The following is a 24,230-nucleotide window of genomic DNA, read 5'->3' on the forward strand; positions in this document are numbered from 1 at the left end:
GCCTCTCTAAAAACGCTCCTGGTTTGCTTCTGCTGAGCAGTGAGTTTCAGTGAGAGCTTCTAGGATGAGGAGGACACCAAACCCAAGTGAAGCGCAGGCCCCTAGCTATGTGTTCTTGGGGGGCCTTTCCTGACCCAGGGATCCCAGTACCTGGGAAGTATGGCTTTTTCGGGTTTTGTCGTTTGTTTTCCCTGGTCCACTCTTGCACTGAGGATGATCAAACTGCCTTTATAGTTAGAATTTGAAACATAATTTTAACTTTTGTTTACATTCTTCATTCTCAGCTTGGTGCTATATTTTCATAAATTACTAGGCGCAGATGACATAATAGAGGGGTCAGCCATCAGAGTCAGTACGGTGCTTAAGTCCTGGCCCTTGGAACGTGATCCGCTAATCAGCTGACTGGTAATTTCTGGGGTACGTGGCCACAGCAACTGGGGGCTCACACAGCTCCACCTTCCTGCCCCCGTGTGCCTGTGTGTGCTCACGTGGGTGTGGTGTGTGTGTGTACGTTTATGGCGTGTGTGCGTGGCGTGTGCGTATGTGTGTGGCATGTCTGTATGTGGTATGTGTCTGCGGTGTGTGTCTGCTGTGTCTATACGGGTGGTGCGTGTCTTTGGGTGTGGTGTGCAAATGTTTGGTGTGTCTACACGTGCGTGTCTGTGGCGTGTGCCTGTGGTATGTGTTTACGTGCGTGCGGTGTGTGTGCGCTCGCGCCCTCCCGCGCCGCGCCGCGCCGCATCCCCGCTCTGCTCCCTCCGGGTCGCGCGGTCTCCACCAATCTGGGCGGCACCCGTCGGCAGCCAGCTCGCCAGGTCACTCACCCCGCGCGCCGGGCACGCAGCGTCGGGACCGCCCAGACCCCACCCTTCCAGCCGCGAGGCCGGAAGCGGAAGTGCCTGCCGGCCGCTCACTTCCGGGCGGCGGCGGCGGCGGCACGCACAGTGAGGCAGCTGCGGTAGGGCGGTCTCCGGGCGGTGGTCGCGGTCGCCACCCGCTGTCCCTTCCCCGGGCTCCGGCTGGCGCGGGCGCGGCCGGGAGGCGGTGCGGGTGGCAGTGGGGTCCCGGGGGCGGGCTCTCGTCCGCGAAGGGGCCGACGACGCGCCGCGCGAGGAGGGAGGAAGCAGGTGCAGAGCTGCGCGCGCGGGTGGCGGGCGGGGAGACGCGCGGCCGCCCCGGGTGTCCGGCCCTGTGCGCGGGCCTGTGATCAGGAAAGGCGGCGAGGAGGGATGGCGCCGCAGCCCCGCTCCGTGGGCGTGCACGAAAGGCACTCGTGTCCAGGGCCCTCGGGGGCCTGCGCGGACTTGGGTGGTGCTCTGCAAGCGTGTGAGGAGGGGTGAGAAATGTCTTTGAGAATTTTGCACAGAAAACACGCGTGGAGACGGGCGGCCAATAGCTGAAGTCAGTCCTCCGCTGCCAGACGCTCACCAGGTGTCCCTAGTTCCGTGGCTGGGATGTTGGTGGGGCTGGCGCTGAAGGCAGGTGTGCTTGGTGTCCAAGGACCTGTGCCCCGTGCACTGCGCCTGAGCAGAGTGCCTTCTGCCCTCTCACCTTTGTTGGCTAGGGCTGTTGAGCAGTAGGAAACGGAATTTGGGATGCTGCAGACAGTGATTTTTGAGAGAAATGGTAGGACGGGTGCTGGAACCTCAGCTAGGGAGGGTAAGGTGCGTGCTGTCCCTGTGCCTCCACGTGTGCACGAGGTGTCCCGGCGTGGCCCCCACCCCTGTCCCCTGGTGTGTAAAGGGGTGGTGTGAGGGCTCTGGAAATGAGAAATTGGCCCTATCTGGGGCAGAGAAGTGCCCTGGAGACTGACATCTGATACGATGAGTAGTCTGGGGCCCCCATAGAGGCATTGTCTGTATGTCAATATCTTATACCTGTAATCGCCTCTGGTCCGCTTAAAGGTAAAACTGTGTTCTGAAGGTTTGTATTGCTTATCAAGCAGTTCATAATCCTAGTTCAACTTTCTTTCAGGTTTACTGGGTTAATGATCTCGAATGCTCTCATTAGAGCCCCGCTGTGAACAGCACTGTTGGTGGAGGGGGCTAAGTTTTGTTGCTGACTTTTCTACCTCCCTAACACATTTTCCCCCTCCTGTTCCCTCTCTGCCTATGGACACAGGATGCCTCTAGCATGACAGGCGCAGAGATTCTGCCAGCTTTGTAGCCATGAAGGAGACGGACCGGGAGGCTGTTGCGACAGCGGTCCAGAGGGTTGCTGGGATGCTTCAGCGCCCGGACCAGCTGGACAAAGTGGAGCAGTATCGCCGAAGAGAGGCCCGGAAGAAGGCCTCTGTGGAGGCCAGATTGAAGGTATGAGGCCTGAGTGGCCATGGGCACCTGCTTCACTCCCAGGTGGGACACAGGCTTTTATCTCAAGTTTCTGGTTCCTGCTTAACAACTGGACTTTGTGATGACGTGGAAGGGGGCAGCCTTGAACGTACCTTGACTTAGCACGTTCCTTCCAACAGTATCCTGCCAATCAGTAGGTTGACAGACAAGACAGGGGGAATGTTGAAAACACCAAAGGAACAACCTTTTTGAGCACCCAGAAATGCCCGTTTAACTTTTTAAAGAACGCTAGAAGAATGACAGCTTCTCTTCATTAAAAGCTCTTCTGCAGAGCGTATCCAGAGAGCATTTTGTTTGGCTCGTTCTGGCACGTGCTGTCGTAGGCTGGCCCTGGGGCAGGAAGGAGGAGAGCTCGGCACGTTTATTAGAGTGTGGGAGACTGAGGCAAGGAAGAAAATCGATCTTGTATGATTTGGATTGGCTTTCAACTTAATTCACGTGGAGAGAGGAGGTTTTATTAAAATTACGCACACTTGGTGTAGTTGTAAAAACGTTGAGACCGTGGCCTGCTGTAGTTGACTGGCAGCACAGCGGTCTTGAGGACTCGAGAGCGCATTTTAGGAAGGTTACTTCTCATGCTGACAGGGCAGTGAGGTCACCTCTCCAGTCGAAAACATTAGCGGCCAGGTAAGTGCAGGTTTGTTGAGACAGGATGAGGCTCATTCACTTGCACCAGTGAAGCAGCCAAAGACCTGCTGGACTAATTTGAAACAGTTTCATGTCAATTTAAAAAATGGTTTAGGGCTTCCCTGGTGGCACAGTAGTTAAGAATCTGCCTATCAACGCAGGGGACACGGGTTCGATACCTGGTCCGGGAAGATCCCACGTGCTGCAGAGCAACTAAGCCCGTGCGCCACAACTACTGAACCTGCGCTCTAGAGCTGCGAGCCACAACTACTGAAGCCCGTGTGCCTAGAGCCTGTGCTCCACAAGAGAAGACACCGCAGTGAGAAGCCCACGCACTGCAACGAAGAGTAGCCCCTGCTCGCCACAACTAGAAGAAAGCCCACGTGGAGCAACGAAGACCCAGTGCAGCCAAAAAAAAAAAGGAAAAAAAATAGTGTAGACCTGCTACGTTTTTATTCAGAATTTTATTTTATTTATTTATTTATTTATTTATTTATTTATTTTTTTGCGGTATGCGGGCCTCTCACTGCTGCGGCCTCTCCCGTTGTGGAGCACAGGCTCCGGACGCGCAGGCCCAGCGGCCATGGCCCATGGGCCCAGCCGCTCTGCGGCGCGTGGGACCCTCCCGGACCAGGGCACAAACCCATGTCCCCTGCATTGGCAGGCGGACTCTCAACCACTGCGCCACCAGGGAAGGCCTATTTTATTTATTTTAAATTTATTTTAAGTTTATTTTTGGCTGTGTTGGGTCTTCATTGCTGCACGCGGGCTTTCTCTAGTTGCGGCGAGTGGGGTCTCCTCTTCCTTGCGGTGCGTGGGCTTCTCATGGCAGTGGCTTCTTTTATTGTGGAGCATGGGCTCTAGGCACAGGGGCTTCAGTAGTTGTGGCTCTTGGGCTCCAGAGCGCAGGCTCAGCAGTTGTGGCACCCGGGCTTAGCTGCTCCGCGGCATGTGGGATCTTCCCGGAACAGGGCTCGAACCCCTATCCCCTGCATTGGCAGGCGGATTCTTAACCACTGCGCCACCAGGGAAGCCCTTATTTAGAATCTTAATCTGTTCTGGGAACTTGTGGGATTAGCTAACAGTTGTTGTGTTTTGTTGAAATCATTAACTATTTCTAAACGCTACTTAGTGTTTCGTGGGTGAAAGGTATTCCTGGGCACCGTTGTGCTCCCTGGCCTTTCCCTTCCTTTTCCCATCCACCTGCTGCTCCTTCACGCCCTCTCCATTCTGACTGTACGGCTCACTGGGTGGCATTGCCACGGGCTCTCAGAGTGAGTCTGGATCTCAGGTGCACCAGCTCTGCGTCGTGGGGCCGGCCGTCCCGGAGCGGAGTCTGGTTCTGGCCGAGTGGCAGGAAAACCCTCTCCGCGCAAGCTGATGAGCGAGTCCTGACGGTTTCTCCGTCTAGTGAAGGCCTGTGAGGAGGCTGAGGGGTGCCTGAGAGGTGGTGTGGAGTCCTTCTAAGGGCCGCACTTAAGGGGCGGCCCGGGACTCGGGGTATTCCCACGGGGGAGTCTGGCGTTCTCAGGTCAAGGGGCTGGATGATGGGTGTTGTGAGGTTTTCTCAGCAGAGCTTTAAAAACGTTTTGTTCTAAGAAGCAATGGGAAAAAGGAAAAGCTACCTTATGAATCAGTGGAATCCTTGTTGCGTTTTGTTGTCTTGTCTGTGGGCATTGACTGTTCTCTACTACTGAAACGCCTCTTTTCTACACTCTGAGCGTCCTGGGGAAGGTCTGCTCGGGGCCGTCCCAGCTCTGCTCACCCACCCAGTGTCTTCCCTAGGCCGCGATCCAGTCGCAGTTGGACGGGGTGCGCACGGGCCTCAGCCAGCTCCACAGCGCGCTGAGCGACGTCAAGGACATCCAGCGGTCCCTGGCCGACGTCAGCAAGGACTGGAGGCAGAGCATCAACACCGTCGAGAGCCTCAAGGCTGTGAAGGACGCCGTCGTGCGGCACAGCCAGCTCGCGGCCGCCGTGGAGAACCTCAAGAACATCTTCTCAGGTAGCCGGGCCACGGCCGCACTCTCTCCCACGACTCACGTGTGCGTTTCCTTGCCCTGTGGGTGCCGCAGGGCAGTTGCAGCTGTCGTCGCCCTGCTCAGAGGGGTGATTTCTGCCTGCACAGTTGGGTTCATATTTTGAACACAGGCGGATGGTCAGTTGAGCAAATAAAGGCTGGTAGAACGTTTGTGGTTCTGAAATGGTCAGGACAGGCACAGAAACGGGTAACTGAGCAAGCGCTGCGTGAGCATGGTTCCCTCCGCTGCAGTGTGGCTCAGCGGGGCTCGGCCAGGTGCTGGAGGATGAAGATGCGCCGCCCGCGGGACGGCTCGCGGTCAGGCTCGTGGTCTGCGGGCGGAGCAGCGCTGCGAACGGGACGAGAGGGCGCAGTTCCCAGACAGGAAGGGTGTGCACGGGTCGCAGGCTGGGGGCAGGGCAGGGGGCGGATAGGGCACACCCTGGAGTCTCAGTTCCCATGGGAGCTGGGCCTGTGGGAGTCCTTGGGGCTGGTGGGGAAGGTGGGGGCGCGGGAGGGGCCCTTTCAGAAGCCTGTCCCAGTACCTCACCGGTGGGAGGAACAGTGGGCTCAGCGTCAGCCGTCACCAGCACAGGGTGCCCTGCTGTGTTCAGCACAGCCTCCTCGCTTGTGCTCCACCCCCTGGAGCTAGTCCCTCGCCCCGTCCCCTCGTTCCCCATCCCCTCGTCCCCCCGTCCCCCTGTCCCCCCGTCCCCTCGTCCCCCCGTCCCCTCGTCCCCTCGTCCCCTCGCCGCTGTCAGGGTCATCATCCCAGCCCGAAGCCTTGGGATGGTCCGACCCCTTCCCTGCCTTTATCTGGTGTCTGGTCTCAGCGAGTTCTTTCTGCGCTTCCTTCCGAACTCTGCTCCACCCCGGCGTGGAACCTGGTGCAGTTCTTCCCCTCCGCCCACCAGCCCACCACGTATGAACCGCAGCATGTCTGAGGGCAGCATTATTGAGTACTTGACCCCGCCCCTCTGTGCACGCTCAGCTTCCCGGGGCCCTTCTCCGTCCCCCCCATGAATGACACAGCACTGCCGACTGTGGTGGGCGCTCTGGAAGCAGCTCCTCTTGGTGACTGTGGACGACCTGGAATTGGTCCAGTCTACCTGCCACAATCTCCTTCATGACATTCAACCAGCCTTCTTAGTTAATTTCCCTCTTACAATTTCCTGTTGACTGACATCTTCTTCCAGTCTTGGAGGCTAATGCCAAATGACCAAAAAGCTACCTTTCCATCCACAGAGGTTGAAAATAACTTTCTTCCTTTGATGAACAATGAGGCTGTGATGTAGATGTGGCTTTCGTTAGGAGCGTGTTTTTATGGGAAGATGTTGTGCTCGTTTGGCTCCCTTCAGGCTTCTCTCATTGCCTGTAATTCAGTAGTGTTGTGCACACAGCCTGTTTTTTCCTCCACACTTTTACAAATTATAAAATATGCATAATATAAGATTTACCATCTTGACCATTTTCGATTGCACAGTTCTGTAGTATGAAGTGCTTTCGTATCGTTGTGAAACCATCACTATCCATCTCTAGAACTCTTCACCTTGCAAATTGAAACTTTATTATATAGTGCAGTGTCAATTCTATCTCAATAAAACTGAAAGAAAAAGAATCTGCAGCCGTTATATAATAGTTCCCCATGCCCCCTCCCCCAAGTCCCTTACTAGTTTATAGGTCTATTTAGATTTTCTGTTTCTTTGTGATTTAGGTTTTGTGTTTCTAGGAATCTGCACTTCATCTGGGTTATCCAGTTTGCTGGTGTACAGTTGTTCATAGTACTCTTATAATCCCTTTTATTTCTGTAGAATTGGTAGTAATGTCCTCACTTTTATTTCTGATTTTAGTTTTTGAGTCTTCTTATTTTCTTAGTTCATCTAGGTAAGATTTGTCAATCGTTAATCTTTTGAAAGAACTGCGTTTGGTTTTGTTGATTTTCTGTTGTGTTTTTCGATTCTCTGTTTATCCCTGCTCTAATCTTGATTATTGCCTTCCTTTTGGTAGCTTTGGGTTTAGCTTTTTTTTTTTCTAAGAACTTTTTTAAAAAAAATTAGTATAGTTGACTTATGTTGTATTAGCTTCTGGTATACAGCAAAGTGGTTTAGTTATACACATATATGTAGGTATATTCTTTTTCATATTCTTTTCCATTGTAGTTGAGGGTTTAGTTGATTCTTTTTCTAGTTCCTTAAGTTGTAAAGCTAGGTTGTTGACGTGAAATCGTTCTCTTTTAACTGAAGTGTTTATAGCTGTACTTCGCCCTTAGCACTGTAAGTTCTGGTATGTTGTGTTTTCATTTTCATTTGTCTCTAAGTATTTTCTAATTTCCCTTGTAATTTCTTCTTTGGCCCATTGATTAAGGGTGTGCTGCTTAATTTCCACAAATTTGTGAATTTTTTGTCAATCACAGATATTTAACTTCATCCATTTGTAGTCAGAGAAGATATTTTGTATGACATTTATCTTTTAAAATCTATTGAGATTTAATTCATGGTTTAAATGAATTCATTCCTAATGATTTAATTTAATTCATGCCTAAGGGTATGGTCTGCCCTAGAAAATGTCCCATGTGCACTTAAGAGGACTGACTGTGTGTGCTGTTGGGTCGGGTGAAGTGTTCTGTATACGTCTGTTAGATCTAGTTAGTTTGTCGTGAGGTTCAAGTCCCATTTCCCTACTGATCTTGCGTCTGGTCGTGTTCATTATTGTGAGCGGCATATTGAAGTCTCCAGCCGTCATTGTAGAATGGTCTGTTTTTCCAGTTCTGTCAATTTTTGTTTCGTATATTTTGATGGTCATTAGGTGTGTAAATGTTTATACTTGTATATTCTTACTGGATTGAACGTCTTATTAATATAAAATTCCTTCTTTGTTTCTTACAACCTTTTTTGACTTTGAATCTGTTTTGTCTGATGTTAGTACGGCCACCCCCGCTCTCTTTTGGTTACTGTTTGCATGGAATAACTTTTCCCATCCTTTCACTTTCAATCTATTGGTGTCTTTGGATCTCAAGTGAGTCTTTTGTAGGCAGCGTAAAGTTGGATCATGTGTTTTTATCCATTCTGCCAGTCTCTGTCTTTTGATTGGAGAGTTTAATCCACTTACATTTGAAGTAATTACTGGTAAGGAGGGACTTAAGTCTGTCATTTCCCAACTGTTTTCTGTATGCCCTTATTTTGTCATTTTCTGCATTATAGTCTTTTGTTTAGTTGATTTTTTTTTGTAGTAAAGTGTTTTAATTCCTTTTTCCATCCTTTTTTTGTATATTCTATAGCTATTGTCGTTTTTTGTTCCCACGGGGATTACATTTACCATCCTAAAGTTATAACACTAATTTGAATTTATACCAGCGTAACTTCAATAGCATACAGAAACTCTGCTCCTATACAACACTTCCCATCTCCTTTCAGTTGTTGATGTCACAAAACTACACCTTTATATATTGTGTATCCGAAAACATAGACTAGTTGCTATTTAAAAAAAATGCGTTCGTCTTTCAAATTATGTAGAAAGTAAAATGTGGAATTATAAACCAGAGTTACGGCTATTCTAGCTTTCTATTAGTACTAGCTTTGGACTAATTTTTTTTTTCTCTAAATTTGTTAGTCTCTTGAATCATGTGAAACAAAAAGAGTTACAATAATACTGGCTTTACAGTTGCCCATGTATTTACCTTTACTGAGACCTTCATTTCTTCCCACAGCTTCAAGTTGCTGTCTGGTGTCATTTCACCCGCAGAACTTCTTTAGCATTCCTCACAGCGTAGGTCCAGTGGTCACAAACTCCTTCAGCTGTTGTTTGGGAATGTCTTAATTTCTCCTTCACTTTTGGGGGACAGTTTTACCAGATATAGGATTCTTGAGTTACAGGTTTTTTTCCTTTTAGCACTTTGAATATTACCAGCAGGCTGCTTTTTGTCCTTCAAAGTCTCTGAAGAGAAATCTGCTGATACTCCACTGAGGATCCCTTGTATGTGATCAGCTGCTTCTCCCTTGCAGCTTTCAAGATTTCTCTCTCTGTGTTTGGCTTTCTGTGGTTTGATTACAATGTGTCTTGGTGTTGGGTCTCTTTGAGTTTTTTCTGTTTGGAGTTTGTTGAGTTCTTGAATGTTTATATTTATGTCTTTCATCAAATTTAGTAAGTCTTTGACCATTATTTAAAATACAGGCACACCTTGGAGATAATGCAGGTTCGTTTTTAGACTACCTCAGTTAAGCAAATTATCTCAGCAAAGCGAGTCATGCGAATTTTTTGGTTTCCCACTGAATATAAGTTATGTTTACATTGTGTTGTAGTTTATTAAGTGTGCGATACGAGTATGTCTAAAAAAACAATGTACATACCTAAAATAAAAAATACTTTATTGCTGAGAAATGCTGACTGTCACCCAGACCTTCAGTGAGTGCTAATCTTCTTGCTGGTGGAGGGTCTTGCCTTAGCGTTGGTGGCTGCTGACTGATCGGGGCAGTGGTTGCTGAAGGCTGGAGTGGCTGCGGCCGTTTCTTAAATAAGACAGCAGTGACGCTGGCTGTGTTGACTGACTCTTCCTTTCAGGAATGATTTCTCTGTAGCAGCAATGTTGTTTGATAGCATTTTACCACAGGAGAACTTCTTCTAAAATTGGAGTCAATCCTCTTAAACCCTGCTGCTGCTTTGTCAACTAAGTTTATGTAATATTCTAAATCCTTTGTTATTTCAACAATTTTCACAGCATCTTTAAACTTCAGGAGTAGTTTCTATCTTAAGAACTTTCTTTGTTCATCCGTAAGAAGCAACTCTGCATGTGTTAAAGTTTTATCGTGAGATCACAGCAGTTCAGTCACATCTTCAGGCTCCACTTCTAATTCTGGTTCTCTTGCTGTTTCCACCACATCTGCCATTACTTCCTCCACTGAAGTCGTGAACCCCTCAAAGTCATCCACGAGGGTCGGAATCAGCTTCTTGCAAACTCCTGTGAATGTTGGTATTTGGGCCTCTTCTCATGAATCATGAGTGTTCTTAATGGCCTCCAGAACGGTAAAGCCTTTCCAGGTCTTCAATTGACTCTGCCCTGATCTATGAGAGGAATCACTATCTATGGCAGCTGTAGCCTTCCGAAATGTATTTCTGAAATATAAGATTTGCAAGTCGACGTTACTCCTCTGTCCGTGGGCTGCAGAGTGGATGTTGTGTTCGCAGACGTGAGAACAGCAAGGATGTTGCTGCACGCCTCTGTCAGGCTCGAGTGGCCACGGGCATTATCAATGAGCAGTAATGTTTTGAAAGACATCTTTTTTTTCTTAGCAGTAGGTCTCAACAGTGGGCTTAAAATATTCAGCAGATGATGTTGTAAAGACATGTGCTGTCATCCAGCCTTTGCTGTTCCTTTATAGAGCACAGGTGGAATAGATTTAATATAATTCTAAGGGTCCCAGGATTTCTGGAATGATAAATGAAGATTGGTTTCACCTTAGGGGCACCACCTGCATTGGCCCCTAACAAGAGAGTCAGCCTGTCCTCTGAAGCTTTGAAGCCAGGCGCTGACTTCTCTCTAGCTGTGAAAGTCCTAGATGGTACCTTCTTTCAATAGAAGGCTGTTTTGTCTGCATTGAAAACCTGTCGTTTCGTGCAGCCACCTTCATGAGTTATGGCAGCTGGATCTTCTGGAGAACTTGCTGCAGCTCCTACACCGGCACTTGCAGCTTCACCTTGGGCTTCTGTGTTATCGAGACGGCTTCTTTCCTTCAACCTCATGAGCCAGACTCTGCTGGCTTCTGACTTTAGATCTCTAGTTTCCTCACCTGTCTCAGCCTTCAGAGAAATGGGACTTGCTCTGGATTAGGCTTTGATTAAGGGAATGTTGTGGCTGGTTTGATCTGTCCAGTCACTAAAACTTTCTCCATATCAGCAATAAGGCTGTATTGCTTTCCTACCGTTCGTGTGTTCACTGAAGTACCACTTTTAATTTCCTTCCAGAGCTGTCCTTTGCCTTCAGAGCTTGGCTAACTGTTTGGCACAAGAGGCCCAGCTTTCAGCTTATCTCGGCTTTCGACAGGCCTTCCTCACTCAGCTTAATCATTTCTAGCTTTTGATTTAAAGTGAGAGATGTGCGACTCTTCCTTTCACTTGACCACTTAGAAGCCATTGTAGGGTTATTAATCGGCCCAATTTCAGTATTCCTGTGTCTCGGAATAGGGAGGCCTGAGGAGAGGGCGAGAGCACGGGGAGCAGTGAGAACACACCACATTTGTCAGTTACGTTTGCCATGTTTACGGGCACGAGTCTCGGTGCCCCAAAACAATTACAGTAGTAACATCAAAGGTGACTGATCACGGATCACCGTAACACTTACAATCATAGTGAAAAGTTTGAAATATTGAAAGAATAACTAGAATGTGACACAGAGACACGAAGTGAGCAAATGATGTTGGAAAAATGGTGCTGATTGACTTGCTTGATGCAGGGTTGCCACAGACCTTCGGTTTGTAAAACGTGCAGCGTCTGTGAAGCACAGTAAAGCGAAGCACGGTAAAGCGCAGCGTGCCCGTAGTCGCTCTGCCCATCTTTCTTTCTTCCTCTGGGTCTCCCACAGTGTGCACCGCACAGACCCCTTAGGCTCTGTTCACTCCTCTCTAGTTGTTTTCCTCTTATCCTCACGCTTGATAACTTCCTTCCTGTCTTCAGGTTTGCCGTTGCCTTCTTCTGCTTGATCAAATCTGCTTTGAAAATTTGAAGTACATTTTCCATGCAGTTCGTATACTTTCCTGCGTGTTTTCTTTTAGTTCTTTGAGCGTGTTGAAGAGTTTGCTTCAGAGGCTTGTCTAGTCCAGCATCTGTCTGGTCCTTCTCGGGGATGATTTCTGTTGGTTTGTTTTTTCCTTGAATCTCCGTTCTCTCCTGTATCTTCGTATGCCTTGTGATGTTGTTGTCGAACGTTGGACGTTCGAATCTAATAACATGTGACTCTGGAAATCAGGTTTTCCTCTTTGCCAGGGTATGCTGATTCTGTTTATTGTTTTTGTTGTTTTGATTGTCGTAGGCTGTGTCTGTGCAGAGGGTCAGGCTGACATGTAAACTCAAGGTCTTCTCAGGTCTTTCTGAGCCTGTGCCTCTCCTGGTCATTTGCAGTCAGTTTCTACTTTTCTACTGGTGCTGAGAGCTGAAATGCACCAGTATTAACCACACCTTACTTTCACACCTTTCCCTGGAAGTTGTATGCCTTCAGTAGACTCCAGAGTTCCAAAACAGGTACTCGGATGGAGTCTGTCAGTGCAGCAGCTGTCCAGGTGGGAGACAGGTTGCTGGTCACCCTTGTCCCCATCTGCCCAGAGTCCCGTATGGCCCTTCGTGTGGTTTTTCACGGTACCATCCTGTGCCTTTCCCGCAGTGCCCGAGATCGTGAGGGAGACCCAGGACCTCATAGAGCAAGGGGCGCTGCTGCAGGCCCACCGGAAGCTGATGGACCTGGAGTGCTCCCGCGACGGGCTGATGTACGAGCAGTACCGCATGGACAGCGGGAACGCGCGCGACATGAGCCTCATCCACAGCTACTTCGGGAGCACGCAGGCGCTGTCCGACGAGCTGGCCAAGCAGCTGTGGATGGTGCTGCAGCGGTCCCTGGTCACCGTGCGCCGCGACCCCACCTTGCTGGTCTCCGTGGTCAGGATCATCGAAAGGGAAGAAAAGATTGACAGGCGCATACTTGACCGAAAGAAGCAAACTGGCTTCGTTCCTCCTGGAAGGCCCAAGAACTGGAAGGAGAAGATGTTCGCCGTCCTGGACAGAACCGTGACCACGAGGATCGAGGGCACGCAGGCGGACACCAGGGAGTCTGACAGGATGTGGCTCGTGCGCCACCTGGAGATCATAAGGAAGTGTGTCCTGGACGACCTCCTCGTCGCCCGGAGCCTGATGGTGCAGTGCTTTCCTCCTCGCTACCAGATTTTCAGGAGCCTCCTGAACGTGTACCACCAGGCTCTAAGCACGCGGATGCAGGAGCTCGCAGCAGAGGACCTGGAAGCAAACGAGATCGTGAGCCTGCTGACCTGGGTCCTAAACACTTACACCAGGTAACTCCACCTGTGTACCTGGCGTTCCCTGTTTCCTGGGGGCGAAGCGTACTAGCCGTTCTAAACGGCCGCCGAGTCCTCTTGCTCAGGGCGTTGCCTTCCGGCTGACGCGTCCCCTTTTGGTCCACCTGTGACCCGAGGTCGGGCCCCTGGTCGTGTGCACGCTCTTGCATTTGGGTGGAGCCTGTGCCCTGGCCGGTCCGTCCGTAGTGAGCAGTTCGGCCTTGCGTTTCCTGCACTCCTGACCCGCCTTCTCGCGGTGACACTGAGAGCAGGTGGTGTCACCTGTTGGACAGGTGAGGACACGTGGACCCAGGAGGCCCCGAGTCTCGTGCTGCTGAGGAGACGGCAGCTTGCCCCTGCCGGCTTCTGCCGCCCCCGAGTCTGGTTTCTTGTCGGCTGCCCTTCGGCACTTCAGCCTTGACGCTCTGTCGCTTCCTGAAAGGGCTGTGAGCCCCTTTGCACGGGCGTTACTCTGAGGTAGGGTTTGAAAAACAAGCCAGTGGTGGGGCATTCTGAAACTCTTAGGGTTCGCTAGCGAGAGGAAGGCACGTCTTATTCTAGCCTGTCTTGTGCTAGTGTGTAGAATTAATGAAACCTCTCGTTTTTGCAGTAAGGTTTGGGGATTTTTGGGGTCTGTGTTTGTTTGTTTTTTGGTAGCTGCTTGTGGTAGAGAATATGTACATTTCAACACGGAAACATATAAAGGGAAAGAAAACATCGTATTCATTGTGGCTGGCGCTGTCTCTGCTTCCCCGTGCTGGGCCTGGGCCTCGGCGCCTCCTGTGTGCCGCCCTCCACTGCCGTCGCGTGATCCTGTCGTCAGGCCACCCTCGAGGAAGACCTCTCACCATCATCTTCGTTTTGAGGCACAGGGAGGAACACGCCCAGGGTCACATGGCCCTTGCGGGGGGGGGGGCGCGACTTGAACTGGGGTCGGGGCCCTCACCGTGCTCCGGCCGCCAGACCTCGGGGTGCACATTTGGGTGACCTGCATGGTTCTAGGCCTTGATTTTGTTTTCCGCTCGCCACGTTGTAAGCATTTTTCTGTCCTTGGCAGTTCTTGACGGCTTCTTGTTGGTCACCACATCCTTTCGTATTGGAGTTTCTTATGGGAAAAGTTGGACCGCTTTCACGCTAGAAACATTTTCATGCGGAGTTAAGGTTCTTGGGGCAGAAATAATCTAAGTTGTAGATGGTCTCTTAGTATTTGCAGAATCTCATGAAGTGCTTTTTCACTCAGGAAGACCTTGGATGTCTTAGGAGTGGAGGTCAAGCTGTTAGTACTCAGGATTGTCATTCTGAATCCATACTTAGGGGTCATCTGAGCAATCAGCCTCGGACATTTAGGAACCCAGCCGCATACCTGGCTTTTATCTGTTTTTTATGAAAACTGTTTTCTGAAGCTTGGTTCACATCCCTCCCTTCTTCAGCCCCATAGGCTGGAAGTGCGGACACTTCACTTGCTGAGTCGCGTTTGGTTGCGGGCGTCAGGTGTTCTCCGCTCTGGTCCTCGTCCTGCTGGACCAGCGGCATTAGCGCCTGTGCCCTACGTTTCTAAATTCAGTGCTTGTCTGTTCTCCAACTCATGGGACCTCCTACCTGCCAGGCCCTGGTCTTCCTCGGGGCACCGTGGGTGGAGCCAGCAAACCTTGCCCTGCAGGCCCCTGGGACGGGGAACTGCACCACCCACCTGAGGGCTTCCTGTTTCCCTTCCCGCCTGTGCCCGCAGTGCAGAGATGATGGGGAACGCAGAGCTGGCCCCGGACGTGGACGTCGGGGTCTTGGAGCCCCTGCTTTCTCCAGACGTGGTCGCCGAGCTGCTCGACACCTACATGTCGACTCTGACGGTGAGTGGAGGGATGTGGGCCCACATGGGCCGAGTCGGGCTGCAGCCAGGACCCATCTGGCCGTCGGGCTTCCAGAGGATGCGCGGCTCTTTCTGAGAAGTCGGGTCTGGAGGCGTCCTGGATGTGCCGTGGCGCCTGCCTGCCTCACAGCGCTGAGCCTGGGAGTGGGAGGGCGGCAGGCGGCGGGGGTGGGGGTGGGGTACCGCCCAGTGCCCTCGGGGGTCCGAGGGTGCGATGAGGTGGTCAGGTCTGCTCCTGGGATGTGGGGAGCCTGACACCAGGCAGCCTCTGACAGAGGCGCCAAGGCCGTGCTGGGACGCAGGGGCGGCTGGGGTAGCGGCCGTGGGGTCTGGTCTCCGTGAATGGCCTGCCAGAGGCACGTAGGTCTCGTGCTTCCCTGTCCTGACTGACCTGGCCTGTCCTCCAGCATGACCGTCGTCCAGAAGGTTAAGCTGAGGGAGGCTGGCGGGGTCCCACGCGTGGAGGTGGATTGTTCCCTTGTGTGGGGCCTGGGATCCCCAGGGGGTGGTGTTGGCTTCTGCAGCTGCTCCACTGAAGAGCGGCCTGTTGACTCCAAGCCTGGTTCTGTTCTTTCCTCCTGCTTAGTCAAACATCATTGCCTGGCTGCGGAAAGCCCTGGAAACAGACAGGAAGGACTGGGTGAAAGAGACTGAACCTGAGGCCGACCAGGACGGCTACTACCAGACGACACTGCCCGCCATCGTCTTCCAGGTACTGGGCCTCGGGCTTCCCAGATGCACGCAGTTGCTGCCGGCGGAGAGAACCTGCTTCTCTCTGAAGCTGCGCAGCCGAGGCTCAGACTTGCCAAGTAGCTTCACCCATGGCCGCAAAACCTAATGTTTTTTGTTCTCCTAATGGTTTTTTTTTTTTTTTTTTTTTTTTTATCTTTGGCTGTGTTGGGTCTTCGTTTCTGTGCGAGGGCTATCTCTAGTTGCGGCGAGCGGGGGCCACTCTTCATCGCGGTGCGCGGGCCTCTCACTATTGTGGCCTCTCTTGTTGAGGAGCACAGGCTCCAGACACACAGGCTCAGTAGTTGTGGCTCACGGGCCCAGTTGCTCCACAGTACGTGGGATCTTCCCGGACCAGGGCTCGAACCCGTGTCCCCTGCATTGGCAGGCAGACTCTCAACCACTGTGCCACCAGGGAAGCCCTCCTAATGGTTTTTGATCTCAAACCAGAAGCTAATTATGTGTTATGTGTGTCTGATGCTCAAATTGGAATTTGCTTATTTCCTGATGTAATGGCCAAGGTTTGTCTTCGTAAATGCTACACGATCGAGTCTAATCTGACGTACTTTGGGAGGAGTCTTTTAGGGTTTTAGCGTCATCGTGCGTTCTTACAGGTAGCCTGCTCTCTTTGTCTGGCCTGTCCAGTCCCCTTCCTTTGAGAAACATTGCTGATGGTAGGAGGGCCGAGCACGTTAGAGGACTCTCCTTCTGCTGACACGGAGCTGGGGCTCTAGCCAGGCTCTGGGTGATCCCACTAGTCCATGACGTGTTGGGCTTCACCTTTCCTTTATTTTGGAAGCTGACGTCCGGTGACCACGTGGGGTGAGCTCTGCCTTCTGGTGCTTCTCCACCTTCCCACGTCCGGCCCCCCAGCTCCAGCGTGTGTCCTCCTAGCGCTTCTTAAGAAACCCACATCGCAAACCACAGCCCAGCCCCTGGTACCCGTGTGACCCCAGCCACACCCGCCCTCCCCGGACCCCTCGTTTCCCTGTCTCCCCATGAGAACATACGTGTCCCCCTTGTGGAGACCAGCCTGTTTGCAGGGAATTAGGAAATGATTCCCTGGGTTTTTTTTTTTTTTAACCTGGTAAGAAAGTTTTGTGTGTTTGTTTAAGTAACTTTGTTATTTTTCACCTGGCGTCATTTTTCCTCTGAATTTGGACTGTCCTGACTACCAGTTAACAGGTGGGGGGTTTATATAATGGGAAATCTGCACCCTCGGGAGTTTCTATCAGAATTCATAAGTTCTCCAATTTTTAGATGTTTGAACAGAACCTTCAAGTCGCTGCTCAGATAAGTGAAGATTTGAAAACAAAGGTACTCGTTTTGTGTCTTCAGCAAATGAATTCTTTTTTAAGTAGGTATGTATTCTTGCCAGTGTGCTAATTTAGTAGGTTTTTTTTTTTTTAATGGAGAGGAAAACTGTGTTGATCCCAACCTGGCTAGTATTAAAAAAGAATTCAAGCCTGGATTCACTGTAGTCACCTTTTTCCGTTAGTCAGAACTCAAGCCCTTTCTTGTTATCTGCCTTTTGAATGGGTTGCATTCCCCCGGGGTCCCGGGTGTGATGGTGTGGGGTTCTCAGCAGTGGGCTGGTGCTACTGCAGGCTTGGAGCTGGGGACCTCCTTCAGTCAGCCTTCCTGTTGTCCCAATTCCCCGGGGTGCCCTCCACAGGGATTCCCCCCCCACCAAGTTGTACACAAAGAAGATTTTCAAATGTATACGGAGGTAGGAAGAATGGCCTAGAAACCTGCTTAGCCCACCATCCAGATCAAAAGCTGCCTGTAAAGCCCCCCTTGCCGCATCTGGCTCTCCTCCCCCTCGCTCTGCTGAAGTACACTTGACCCTTGAACAACGTGGGGGCTGGAGGGGACAGCCCCCGGTGCGGCTGAAAATCCACGCGTAAGCTTGCAGTCGGCGCTCCTGCCGTGGTCGCGCACCCCCAGGTCAGCCAGCCTCGGCTCGTGCAGTGCTGCGGTGCGTGTTGGCTGAAAAGGTTCACGTGTAAGTGAACCTGCACACTTCAAACCCACGTTGTTCAGGGGTCAGCTGTGCTTTACAGCAAATCCCGGCGTTTCATCCCCTGCATTCCCTACCCTAACTGCAGTGCCGTCAACCCACCGATCTGTCAGGAGCGTTCCGTGGGGCCGCCTGACACCAGGTTTGTGTTTGGGTTTTCCCGCTGGTCTCAGACCCACCTGTTTGTAGCTGTGTGTTCAGACCGGGTTGGCAGAAGGCCTGCACTCTGTGGTGCCGGAGGGCAGCCCCTCCCGCTCTGAGCCGCTGGCCTGTGGAGATGCACAGACCCTCCTGTCCAGTGTCCTCCAGCCTGGCCTCAAGCTGCCGTCTGCCCACGAACCACAGGTTGGCTCTGAAGGCCGTGGGGCTCCTCCGTGTTTCCTTACTGTTTGCCCATAGCCTGCTCCTGTGGCTCGGGTGCCGACAGCCGGGCCTCTGCTTAGGATCCCCGTCAGCTGTCACCCATGGGTCATGGCCTGAGTTAGTCATCCCGTGGGTATTGTTCTGTAAAGTAGATGTTTTCCTCAGCAGCCTCAGCTGTGTGGTTACCTGAATCATGCTTTGGACAGAAGGGTAGAATAAATGCTTGATTACTTCCCTTTAATTGCCAGTTTTCAGTTTGCTCCTTCCTTCACATCTATTGAAAACGCATACAAATTTATACGGTGTGTTGTGCTTTTCTTGTACTCCCATATATGTTTGAGAATCTCCATGATAAATTCAAAAATGAAGTATGTAGCCGTCTCAGTTGTTTTCTTGACATCTTAAAGAGTCTAATTTATTTTTAGTTTGATTTTTTCAGGGAAAGTCTCAGAAAAGGACATTTTATCTAACATTTGATTGTGTCCCAAACACTATTGTATGAGTTTCTAGCTGAATCATACGTCAGACGAAATAATACTCTCCCAATTACAAATGTTTCAGAATATTTGTAAAATCAGAACACTGAGCCATATTTCAAAGCCTAATAACGAAATTAATTTTTAATAATCTTTTTTAGATGATCAACTTCTATTAGCATAGGTCACCCCCTCTAGAATCCTTTATTTTTGAAGACTCGTCTGGCCAGATGCTAGCGATGCAGAATGTGATTGTTAGGCTGCGTGTTGGCGCCGTGCTGCGAGGCTGCTCTGACGTGGCCGTGTGTCCCCCAGGTACAAAGAGGAGGCGCAGCTGTACAAGGAGGAGCACCTGCGGAAGCGGCAGCACCCGCACTGCTACGTGCAGTACATGATCGCGCTCATCAACAACTGCTGGACCCTCAGGTGAGCGGGGGCCCTGCGGCCGCGGGGCGGGGGCGCTCGGCTGCGGCCGCGGGGCGGGGGTGCTCGGCGGCCTCACCGGCCCTCTGTCTCCTCCTCTGTCTCCTCGCAGAGAATCCATAGTCAGTTTGAAAAGAAAGTATCTGCAGCATGACGCGGACGAAAGCGTGTCTCTGAGCCAGCCGAGCATGGATGGGCTTCTGGACGCCATCGCTGAGGAGGGCTGCAGCAGCCTGCTTGAGGAAGTCTTCCTGGACCTGGAGGTGGGCGCCACGGGCCGGCTCCCCTGGTGTGGCGTCAAGGAGAGCCCCTTGCAGGAAGCGTTAGAGACCAGAGCACTCAGCAGGTCACAGGGTAGAAGCTGGTATTGGAGAGGAGCTTGGTTATGGCCATCAGCAGATTGTTGCTTGAGGGCACGAGCTGGGCTGCACGCCCGTCACACAGCCGGGCTCGGCTTTGAGCAAAGGCACAGAGCACAGCCATAAACAAAGTGCATTCAGGTCACAGCCAAGGCGTGGTGCGTGTTGAGCAAGTAAGTTTACTTCAGAAGGTATGAAAATGGCTCAGCATCATATAGAACCGGCAGAAACCAGAGTGCATTTAACAAATAGAATCATGGTCATCTTGGGTCCTGCAGGGAAGGAGCTCCTGGGGTGATGGGTGGTATCATTTCATGACAGCTGTAACTTTCTCAGAAATGGTTTAGAAAACAAAGTGTACTTAAAAAGACAACATAATAGAGAAATAGACAAGGGACATGAATAACTGTTTCCCAGAACAAGGAGTCATGTGTCCTAAGTAGGAAACAGAGTGCCCAGTCTTAACTGCTCTTCAAAGAAAAGCAAATTAAAACTGAATATTTTTGTTGCTTACCAGGACGGTAGGGATTAAGAACATTGCTACCACGTGATGTCGAGGGCACGAGACTCCTGTGTTCCGTGTAGAACCGTGAATCGGCACAGTTATGGGAGGGCAGTTGGCACGAGTTTTGGAGGGCGACAGTCGTCAAGGTTGTAGTTTGCATACTTTCTGACTAATAACTTTTAGTTTTAGGAATTTCACCTGCAAAAATATACAGATTCACTGCAGCATTCTTTATAATTGCAAAATGAGACATTTTAAGTGTTCATCAGAATTGGGTACACAAATTACAGAGCATCCACACAACAAATAGGTCAATAAGGGAAGACGTGTCCGCACAGATACCGCCCTTGCGTCTCATACAAGTCTTTACAGTTAAAGTACACGTTTGCAGAGTTTCTGCGTGAGCATCGCTGAACATGAGGCGGGCGTAGGAAGGAGGCTCCAAGTGCCTCTCCCGATGACAGGCCCTCATGAGGGTGTTTTCTGTGGTCTGTGCTTTCAGCAACATCTCAATGAGCTGATGACGAAGAAGTGGCTGTTAGGATCCAATGCTGTAGACATCATCTGTGTCACCGTGGAAGACTATTTTAATGATTTTGCCAAAATTAAAAAGCCATATAGAAAGGTAAGAGTGTGGGGCACACATGTGGCCTGAGTCCCCTGGCATCTTATGTAGAATTTGGTGTCATCAGTTCTTGGGTGGAAGTTCACGGGTGGTTTTGTGAACCCAGGCAGGTCGGAGACGTTGCCGTCTGAAGGTGGCAGAGGTGGGGGTGATGGGGCGTGCACCTTGCTGTCCAAGGCCACGCTGACACGGCCGCAGACCCAGAACCCCATGGGTAGTGGGGACTTCCTCAGCAGGGACCCCTCAAAGGGCGGGTGGGGCTGTGGCCATGGCTCTGATGAGAGGCTGGGCAGGAACCGCAGTTCCCCCTTCACGTCCACGCTTGGGGGCCAGCGGGCGGCTCTCAGCACAGGGCCCACAGGAGACTCCAGGGTCCCCGGCCGTTGGGGTCCCCTCCAGGCCCCGTGAAATGCCCCTGTTCCCGTCTGGGGCTCAGGCAGCTTTCTGCGGGGGAATTCTCAGGGCCTTGGGTGGGTTTTGCTTTAAAATCAGCCTTTCTGTTTGTGGTTTATGGAAGTGTGAGTGGTTTGACACACAGAACTTGGGTGCGGACACTTCAGGACGTGTCTCCAGGTCCTCTGGGCATCCCTGTAGACGCTTGTCTCATTTGTGAGCAGCGTCACTGTGTCATTTCATTTCTGGTTCTTGTACCTTCGTGTCTTCTCCTTGTCTCGCTGCCCTGGCTGGGACCCCCCAGCACGGGGGCATCTTTGTCTCATTCGTAAGCTTAAATTCTCCTAACCCTGCCATTAAAAGTGATGCTTGCAGGGAGACCCAGGTGTTTTAAATCCACCTGGTTGGTCGCTTCACAGCTGTCAGGAGCCTCTGGTGGTTAGAGGTCGGTGGGACCAGCTCTGTTCAATTTTGAATTTCTTGGTTTTTGTAGTTTTTGGTTCCACCTTTTATGTTTCTCAGCATCTGTCCTTTGATCTAACCGGGTGTGTGAAGTCCTTGGGGCTTGTGTCTCAGCCACTCCTGGTCCAGATGGCTCGCCTCCTGGAGCGGCCGGGAGCCCGCGGTCTCACTTGCTCTGCCAAGGGCCTGGCCTCCGCCTGAGTCCCTGCAGCTACTGGGTGTCGTCTCGCTTTGTCTTGTTTGGGGCCCTTGGGGTCCCCCTCACTGCCCGGCCTCCCTGGTACACGGAGCTTCTGATGTCTGTTCTTGGGACTCTGAGGCTGCGCCTTGTGTCAGCAGAGTCGTGCTCGCGTGTTCGTGGGTGACGGCCAGGTGTCCGTCTACCTGTGGGTGGGCTCCGGAGAAAACCACGGCCTTCTCCAAAACTTCCCCAAACGTGTGGACTTGGGGCTCCTCTTTTCCCAGAAGCTCGTCACACCACCCCCAGAGACTGGTCGTTGACTAGCCTCTGTGCACGAGGTGTGGTGTGTGTGGAGCCCTTCAGCCTGTGAGGGGCAGAGCAGGGCCTGGCCCAGAGTCCCCAGCCCTCCCACTGAACCCACACCCTACACTCCTGGGCTGAGAAGCTGAGAGACGCGTGCAGGATGGGCAGGGCGAGGAAAATAGACCCGGATCCCCCAGGGGGGGCCCGTGAGTCACCAGACGGGTCTCAGTAAAGCGGGTGCCGCCCTGGCACCTGCCCCTTCGCCCCCGACGGGAAGCTGCTCTGCAGTGGGTCCGCGCCCAGAACGACGTGTCTGGCGGGGCTGCACGCAGGCGTCCCCGCGGCGTACTTTATTCTGTGGGCTCTCTAGAATGGACGTGAGCATCCGAGGTGTCCAGGCAGTACCGACTTCCGGCTGCTGCCATGCGGCTGGTGCGTCTGCCCGCGTCCCAGACGTGAAACACGGTGAACCTGCTACAGTTTTCTAAGATAGAATTTGTAATAAAGACTCAGGTGTGCTTACTTTGTTGACTCTAAAATTTGTATCGATGAGAAACGGGAAGGAGCGCGCTGGCCCGTGCACCGTGGGCCTGGACTCGCCTTGGGGCCGCGTGCCAGCTGACCCCGTTCTCCGTGTGCCCCGTAGCGGATGATCGCCGAGGCGCACCGGCGCGTGGTGCAGGAGTACCTGCGGGCCGTCCTGCAGAAGCGCATCTCGTTCCGGAACGCCGAGGAGCGCAAGGAGGGCGCCGAGCGCATGGCGCGGGAGGCCGAGCAGCTGCGCTTCCTCTTCCACAAGCTGGCTGCCGGGTTTGGTGAGGAGATGGACGGGCACTGTGACACCATCGTCGCCATTGCTGAAGTCATTAAGCTCACGGACCCTTCTCTGCTCTACCTGGAGGTCTCGACTCTGGTCAGCAAATACCCAGACATCAGGTAGCGGCAGGGACATTCCTGAGGTCGCTGGGGAGAGGGAGGGTCCCGGGCATTAGGTGGGAGCCTCCCGGGTGAGTGTGGTGGGTCCGGGCTCCAGTGAGGACCCCAGATGCCGTGCGGACGGCGATGCGGGCAGAGTGGGTTTCAGAGATGACAGCGGTGCCCGCCAGCCCCACCGCGGGTCCTGGTTCCCGGGCGTCACCAGGCCACAGTTGGTGCTCGGGCGCCGATGGGAGGGTGGCCGAGCAGACTGGTTTCTGGAGGCTGATCCTGTGCCGCGTGTAGGTGGAACCAGGGAACGGAGCCGGGCCCCTCCTGCGTGTGGGGGAAGGAAGCGAGGGGAGCGGCTCCCCGGCGCTGGCTCCCCGCCAGCCTTTGTGAACCTCCAGGAACCCTGCCGCCCGGTTGGGGGTCGGGGGGGCTTGAGTCGGCTTTGGACGCTGAGTGGCCGCGGCTGCACCCTGACGCCCCCTCCCCGCCCCAGGGACGAGCACATCGGCGCGCTGCTGGCCGTGCGGGGGGACGCCAGCCGGGACATGAAGCAGACCATCATCGAGACGCTGGAGCAGGGCCCGGCCCAGGCGAGTCCAGACTACGTGCCCATCTTCAAGGATATCGTGGTTCCTAGCCTGAACGTGGCCAAGCTCCTCAAGTAGCCCGCGGGGCCCCCCACCAGGCGTCAGCTGCGTGTCTGGGGACGGCCTTGTCTCGGGAGAGCTCCCCCTCGCCTCTGTGCTGTGTACACACTTCTGAAACTGCTGCTCAGTCGAGTCTGGACTTCCGATGGGACGTGAGGGCTTCCCGCTGTGAGGGTCTCTTCCAGGTGATGAGCCAGCCCGCTGGGGTCTGGTGGGCGCACTGTTCCCTCCCTCCCTCCCTCCTCCCTCCCATGGGGTCACACCTGCCACCGGGTGGGTGTGGCGTGTGAATCCCCACCGCCTGCAAATCCATCTTACTTTTCCACCAAGTGAATTGCAGAGTCGCACCCTGAGTAAACGGTGAGCCCCGTGTGGTCCCTACCCTCGCCGCCGCCCTGCTGGACAGGTTTCTCGGCAACCGAGCTCCGAGAGAACCACGGGGATGGCTCCAGCGTTCGCCCCGTTCCTCCTCCCGTGCAGGACGTGGCGTGTGCGGTGCTGGGCTGCTCTGAGGGTCCCAGTTCCTTCCTCACAGGCTTTCAGGACGGAAGAGTGGATGCTGTGCTCTTATTTCCTCCTCACGAGGGGTGAAAAATTCACAGGTGGGACTTTTTTCTTGAAGGATCAAAACCTAAATGGAGACATGAGGGTGTTCTTACAAGTGTTGCTCAGAAGAGACGTGACCTTCCTCGAGGCTTCTTGCCAGTGTGTTGTCTGTTAATACACACGTTAATCAGTTCCCTGTGTGACGAGACTTAGTGTCTAGTAGGTAGCGGTGCTCAGTACACAGTTTTTGAATTAATAAAGTCGAGTGTTAACAATCGTTAGTCATTGCCCCTTACGATAATGCAGATTACATTTATTTTTCCACTGGCTGAGAGAATTTTCACTCTGAGTT

The 24,230-nt window shown here is 52.4% G+C and overlaps 1 protein-coding gene across 4 annotated transcripts; it reads left to right on the plus strand.

The window, feature by feature from the left end:
- Positions 1 to 920: 920 nt before the first annotated feature.
- Positions 921 to 24,155, plus strand: EXOC3 (exocyst complex component 3). 4 transcript variants are annotated; one of them, XM_079917294.1, is made up of 12 exons: positions 921 to 958; positions 2,122 to 2,312; positions 4,764 to 4,983; positions 12,368 to 13,049; positions 14,782 to 14,899; positions 15,506 to 15,631; positions 16,909 to 17,009; positions 18,823 to 18,933; positions 19,043 to 19,193; positions 20,297 to 20,419; positions 22,405 to 22,694; positions 23,179 to 24,155. In XM_079917294.1, the coding sequence occupies exons 2-12, from the start codon at positions 2,169 to 2,171 to the stop codon at positions 23,348 to 23,350; spliced, it is 2,238 nt and encodes a 745-aa protein (XP_079773420.1). In that variant the 5' UTR covers positions 921 to 958; positions 2,122 to 2,168; the 3' UTR covers positions 23,351 to 24,155. The 4 variants fall into 4 exon arrangements, with proteins under 4 accessions (XP_079773420.1, XP_079773423.1, XP_079773421.1 ...); XM_079917297.1 differs by having other exon boundaries at positions 930 to 944; XM_079917295.1 differs by lacking the exon at positions 921 to 958 and adding an exon at positions 971 to 1,127.
- The last annotated feature ends 75 nt before the right edge of the window (positions 24,156 to 24,230 follow it).

Source organism: Stenella coeruleoalba (assembly GCF_951394435.1).
Source record: "Stenella coeruleoalba genome assembly, chromosome: 3".
Lineage (NCBI taxonomy): Eukaryota > Metazoa > Chordata > Mammalia > Artiodactyla > Delphinidae > Stenella > Stenella coeruleoalba.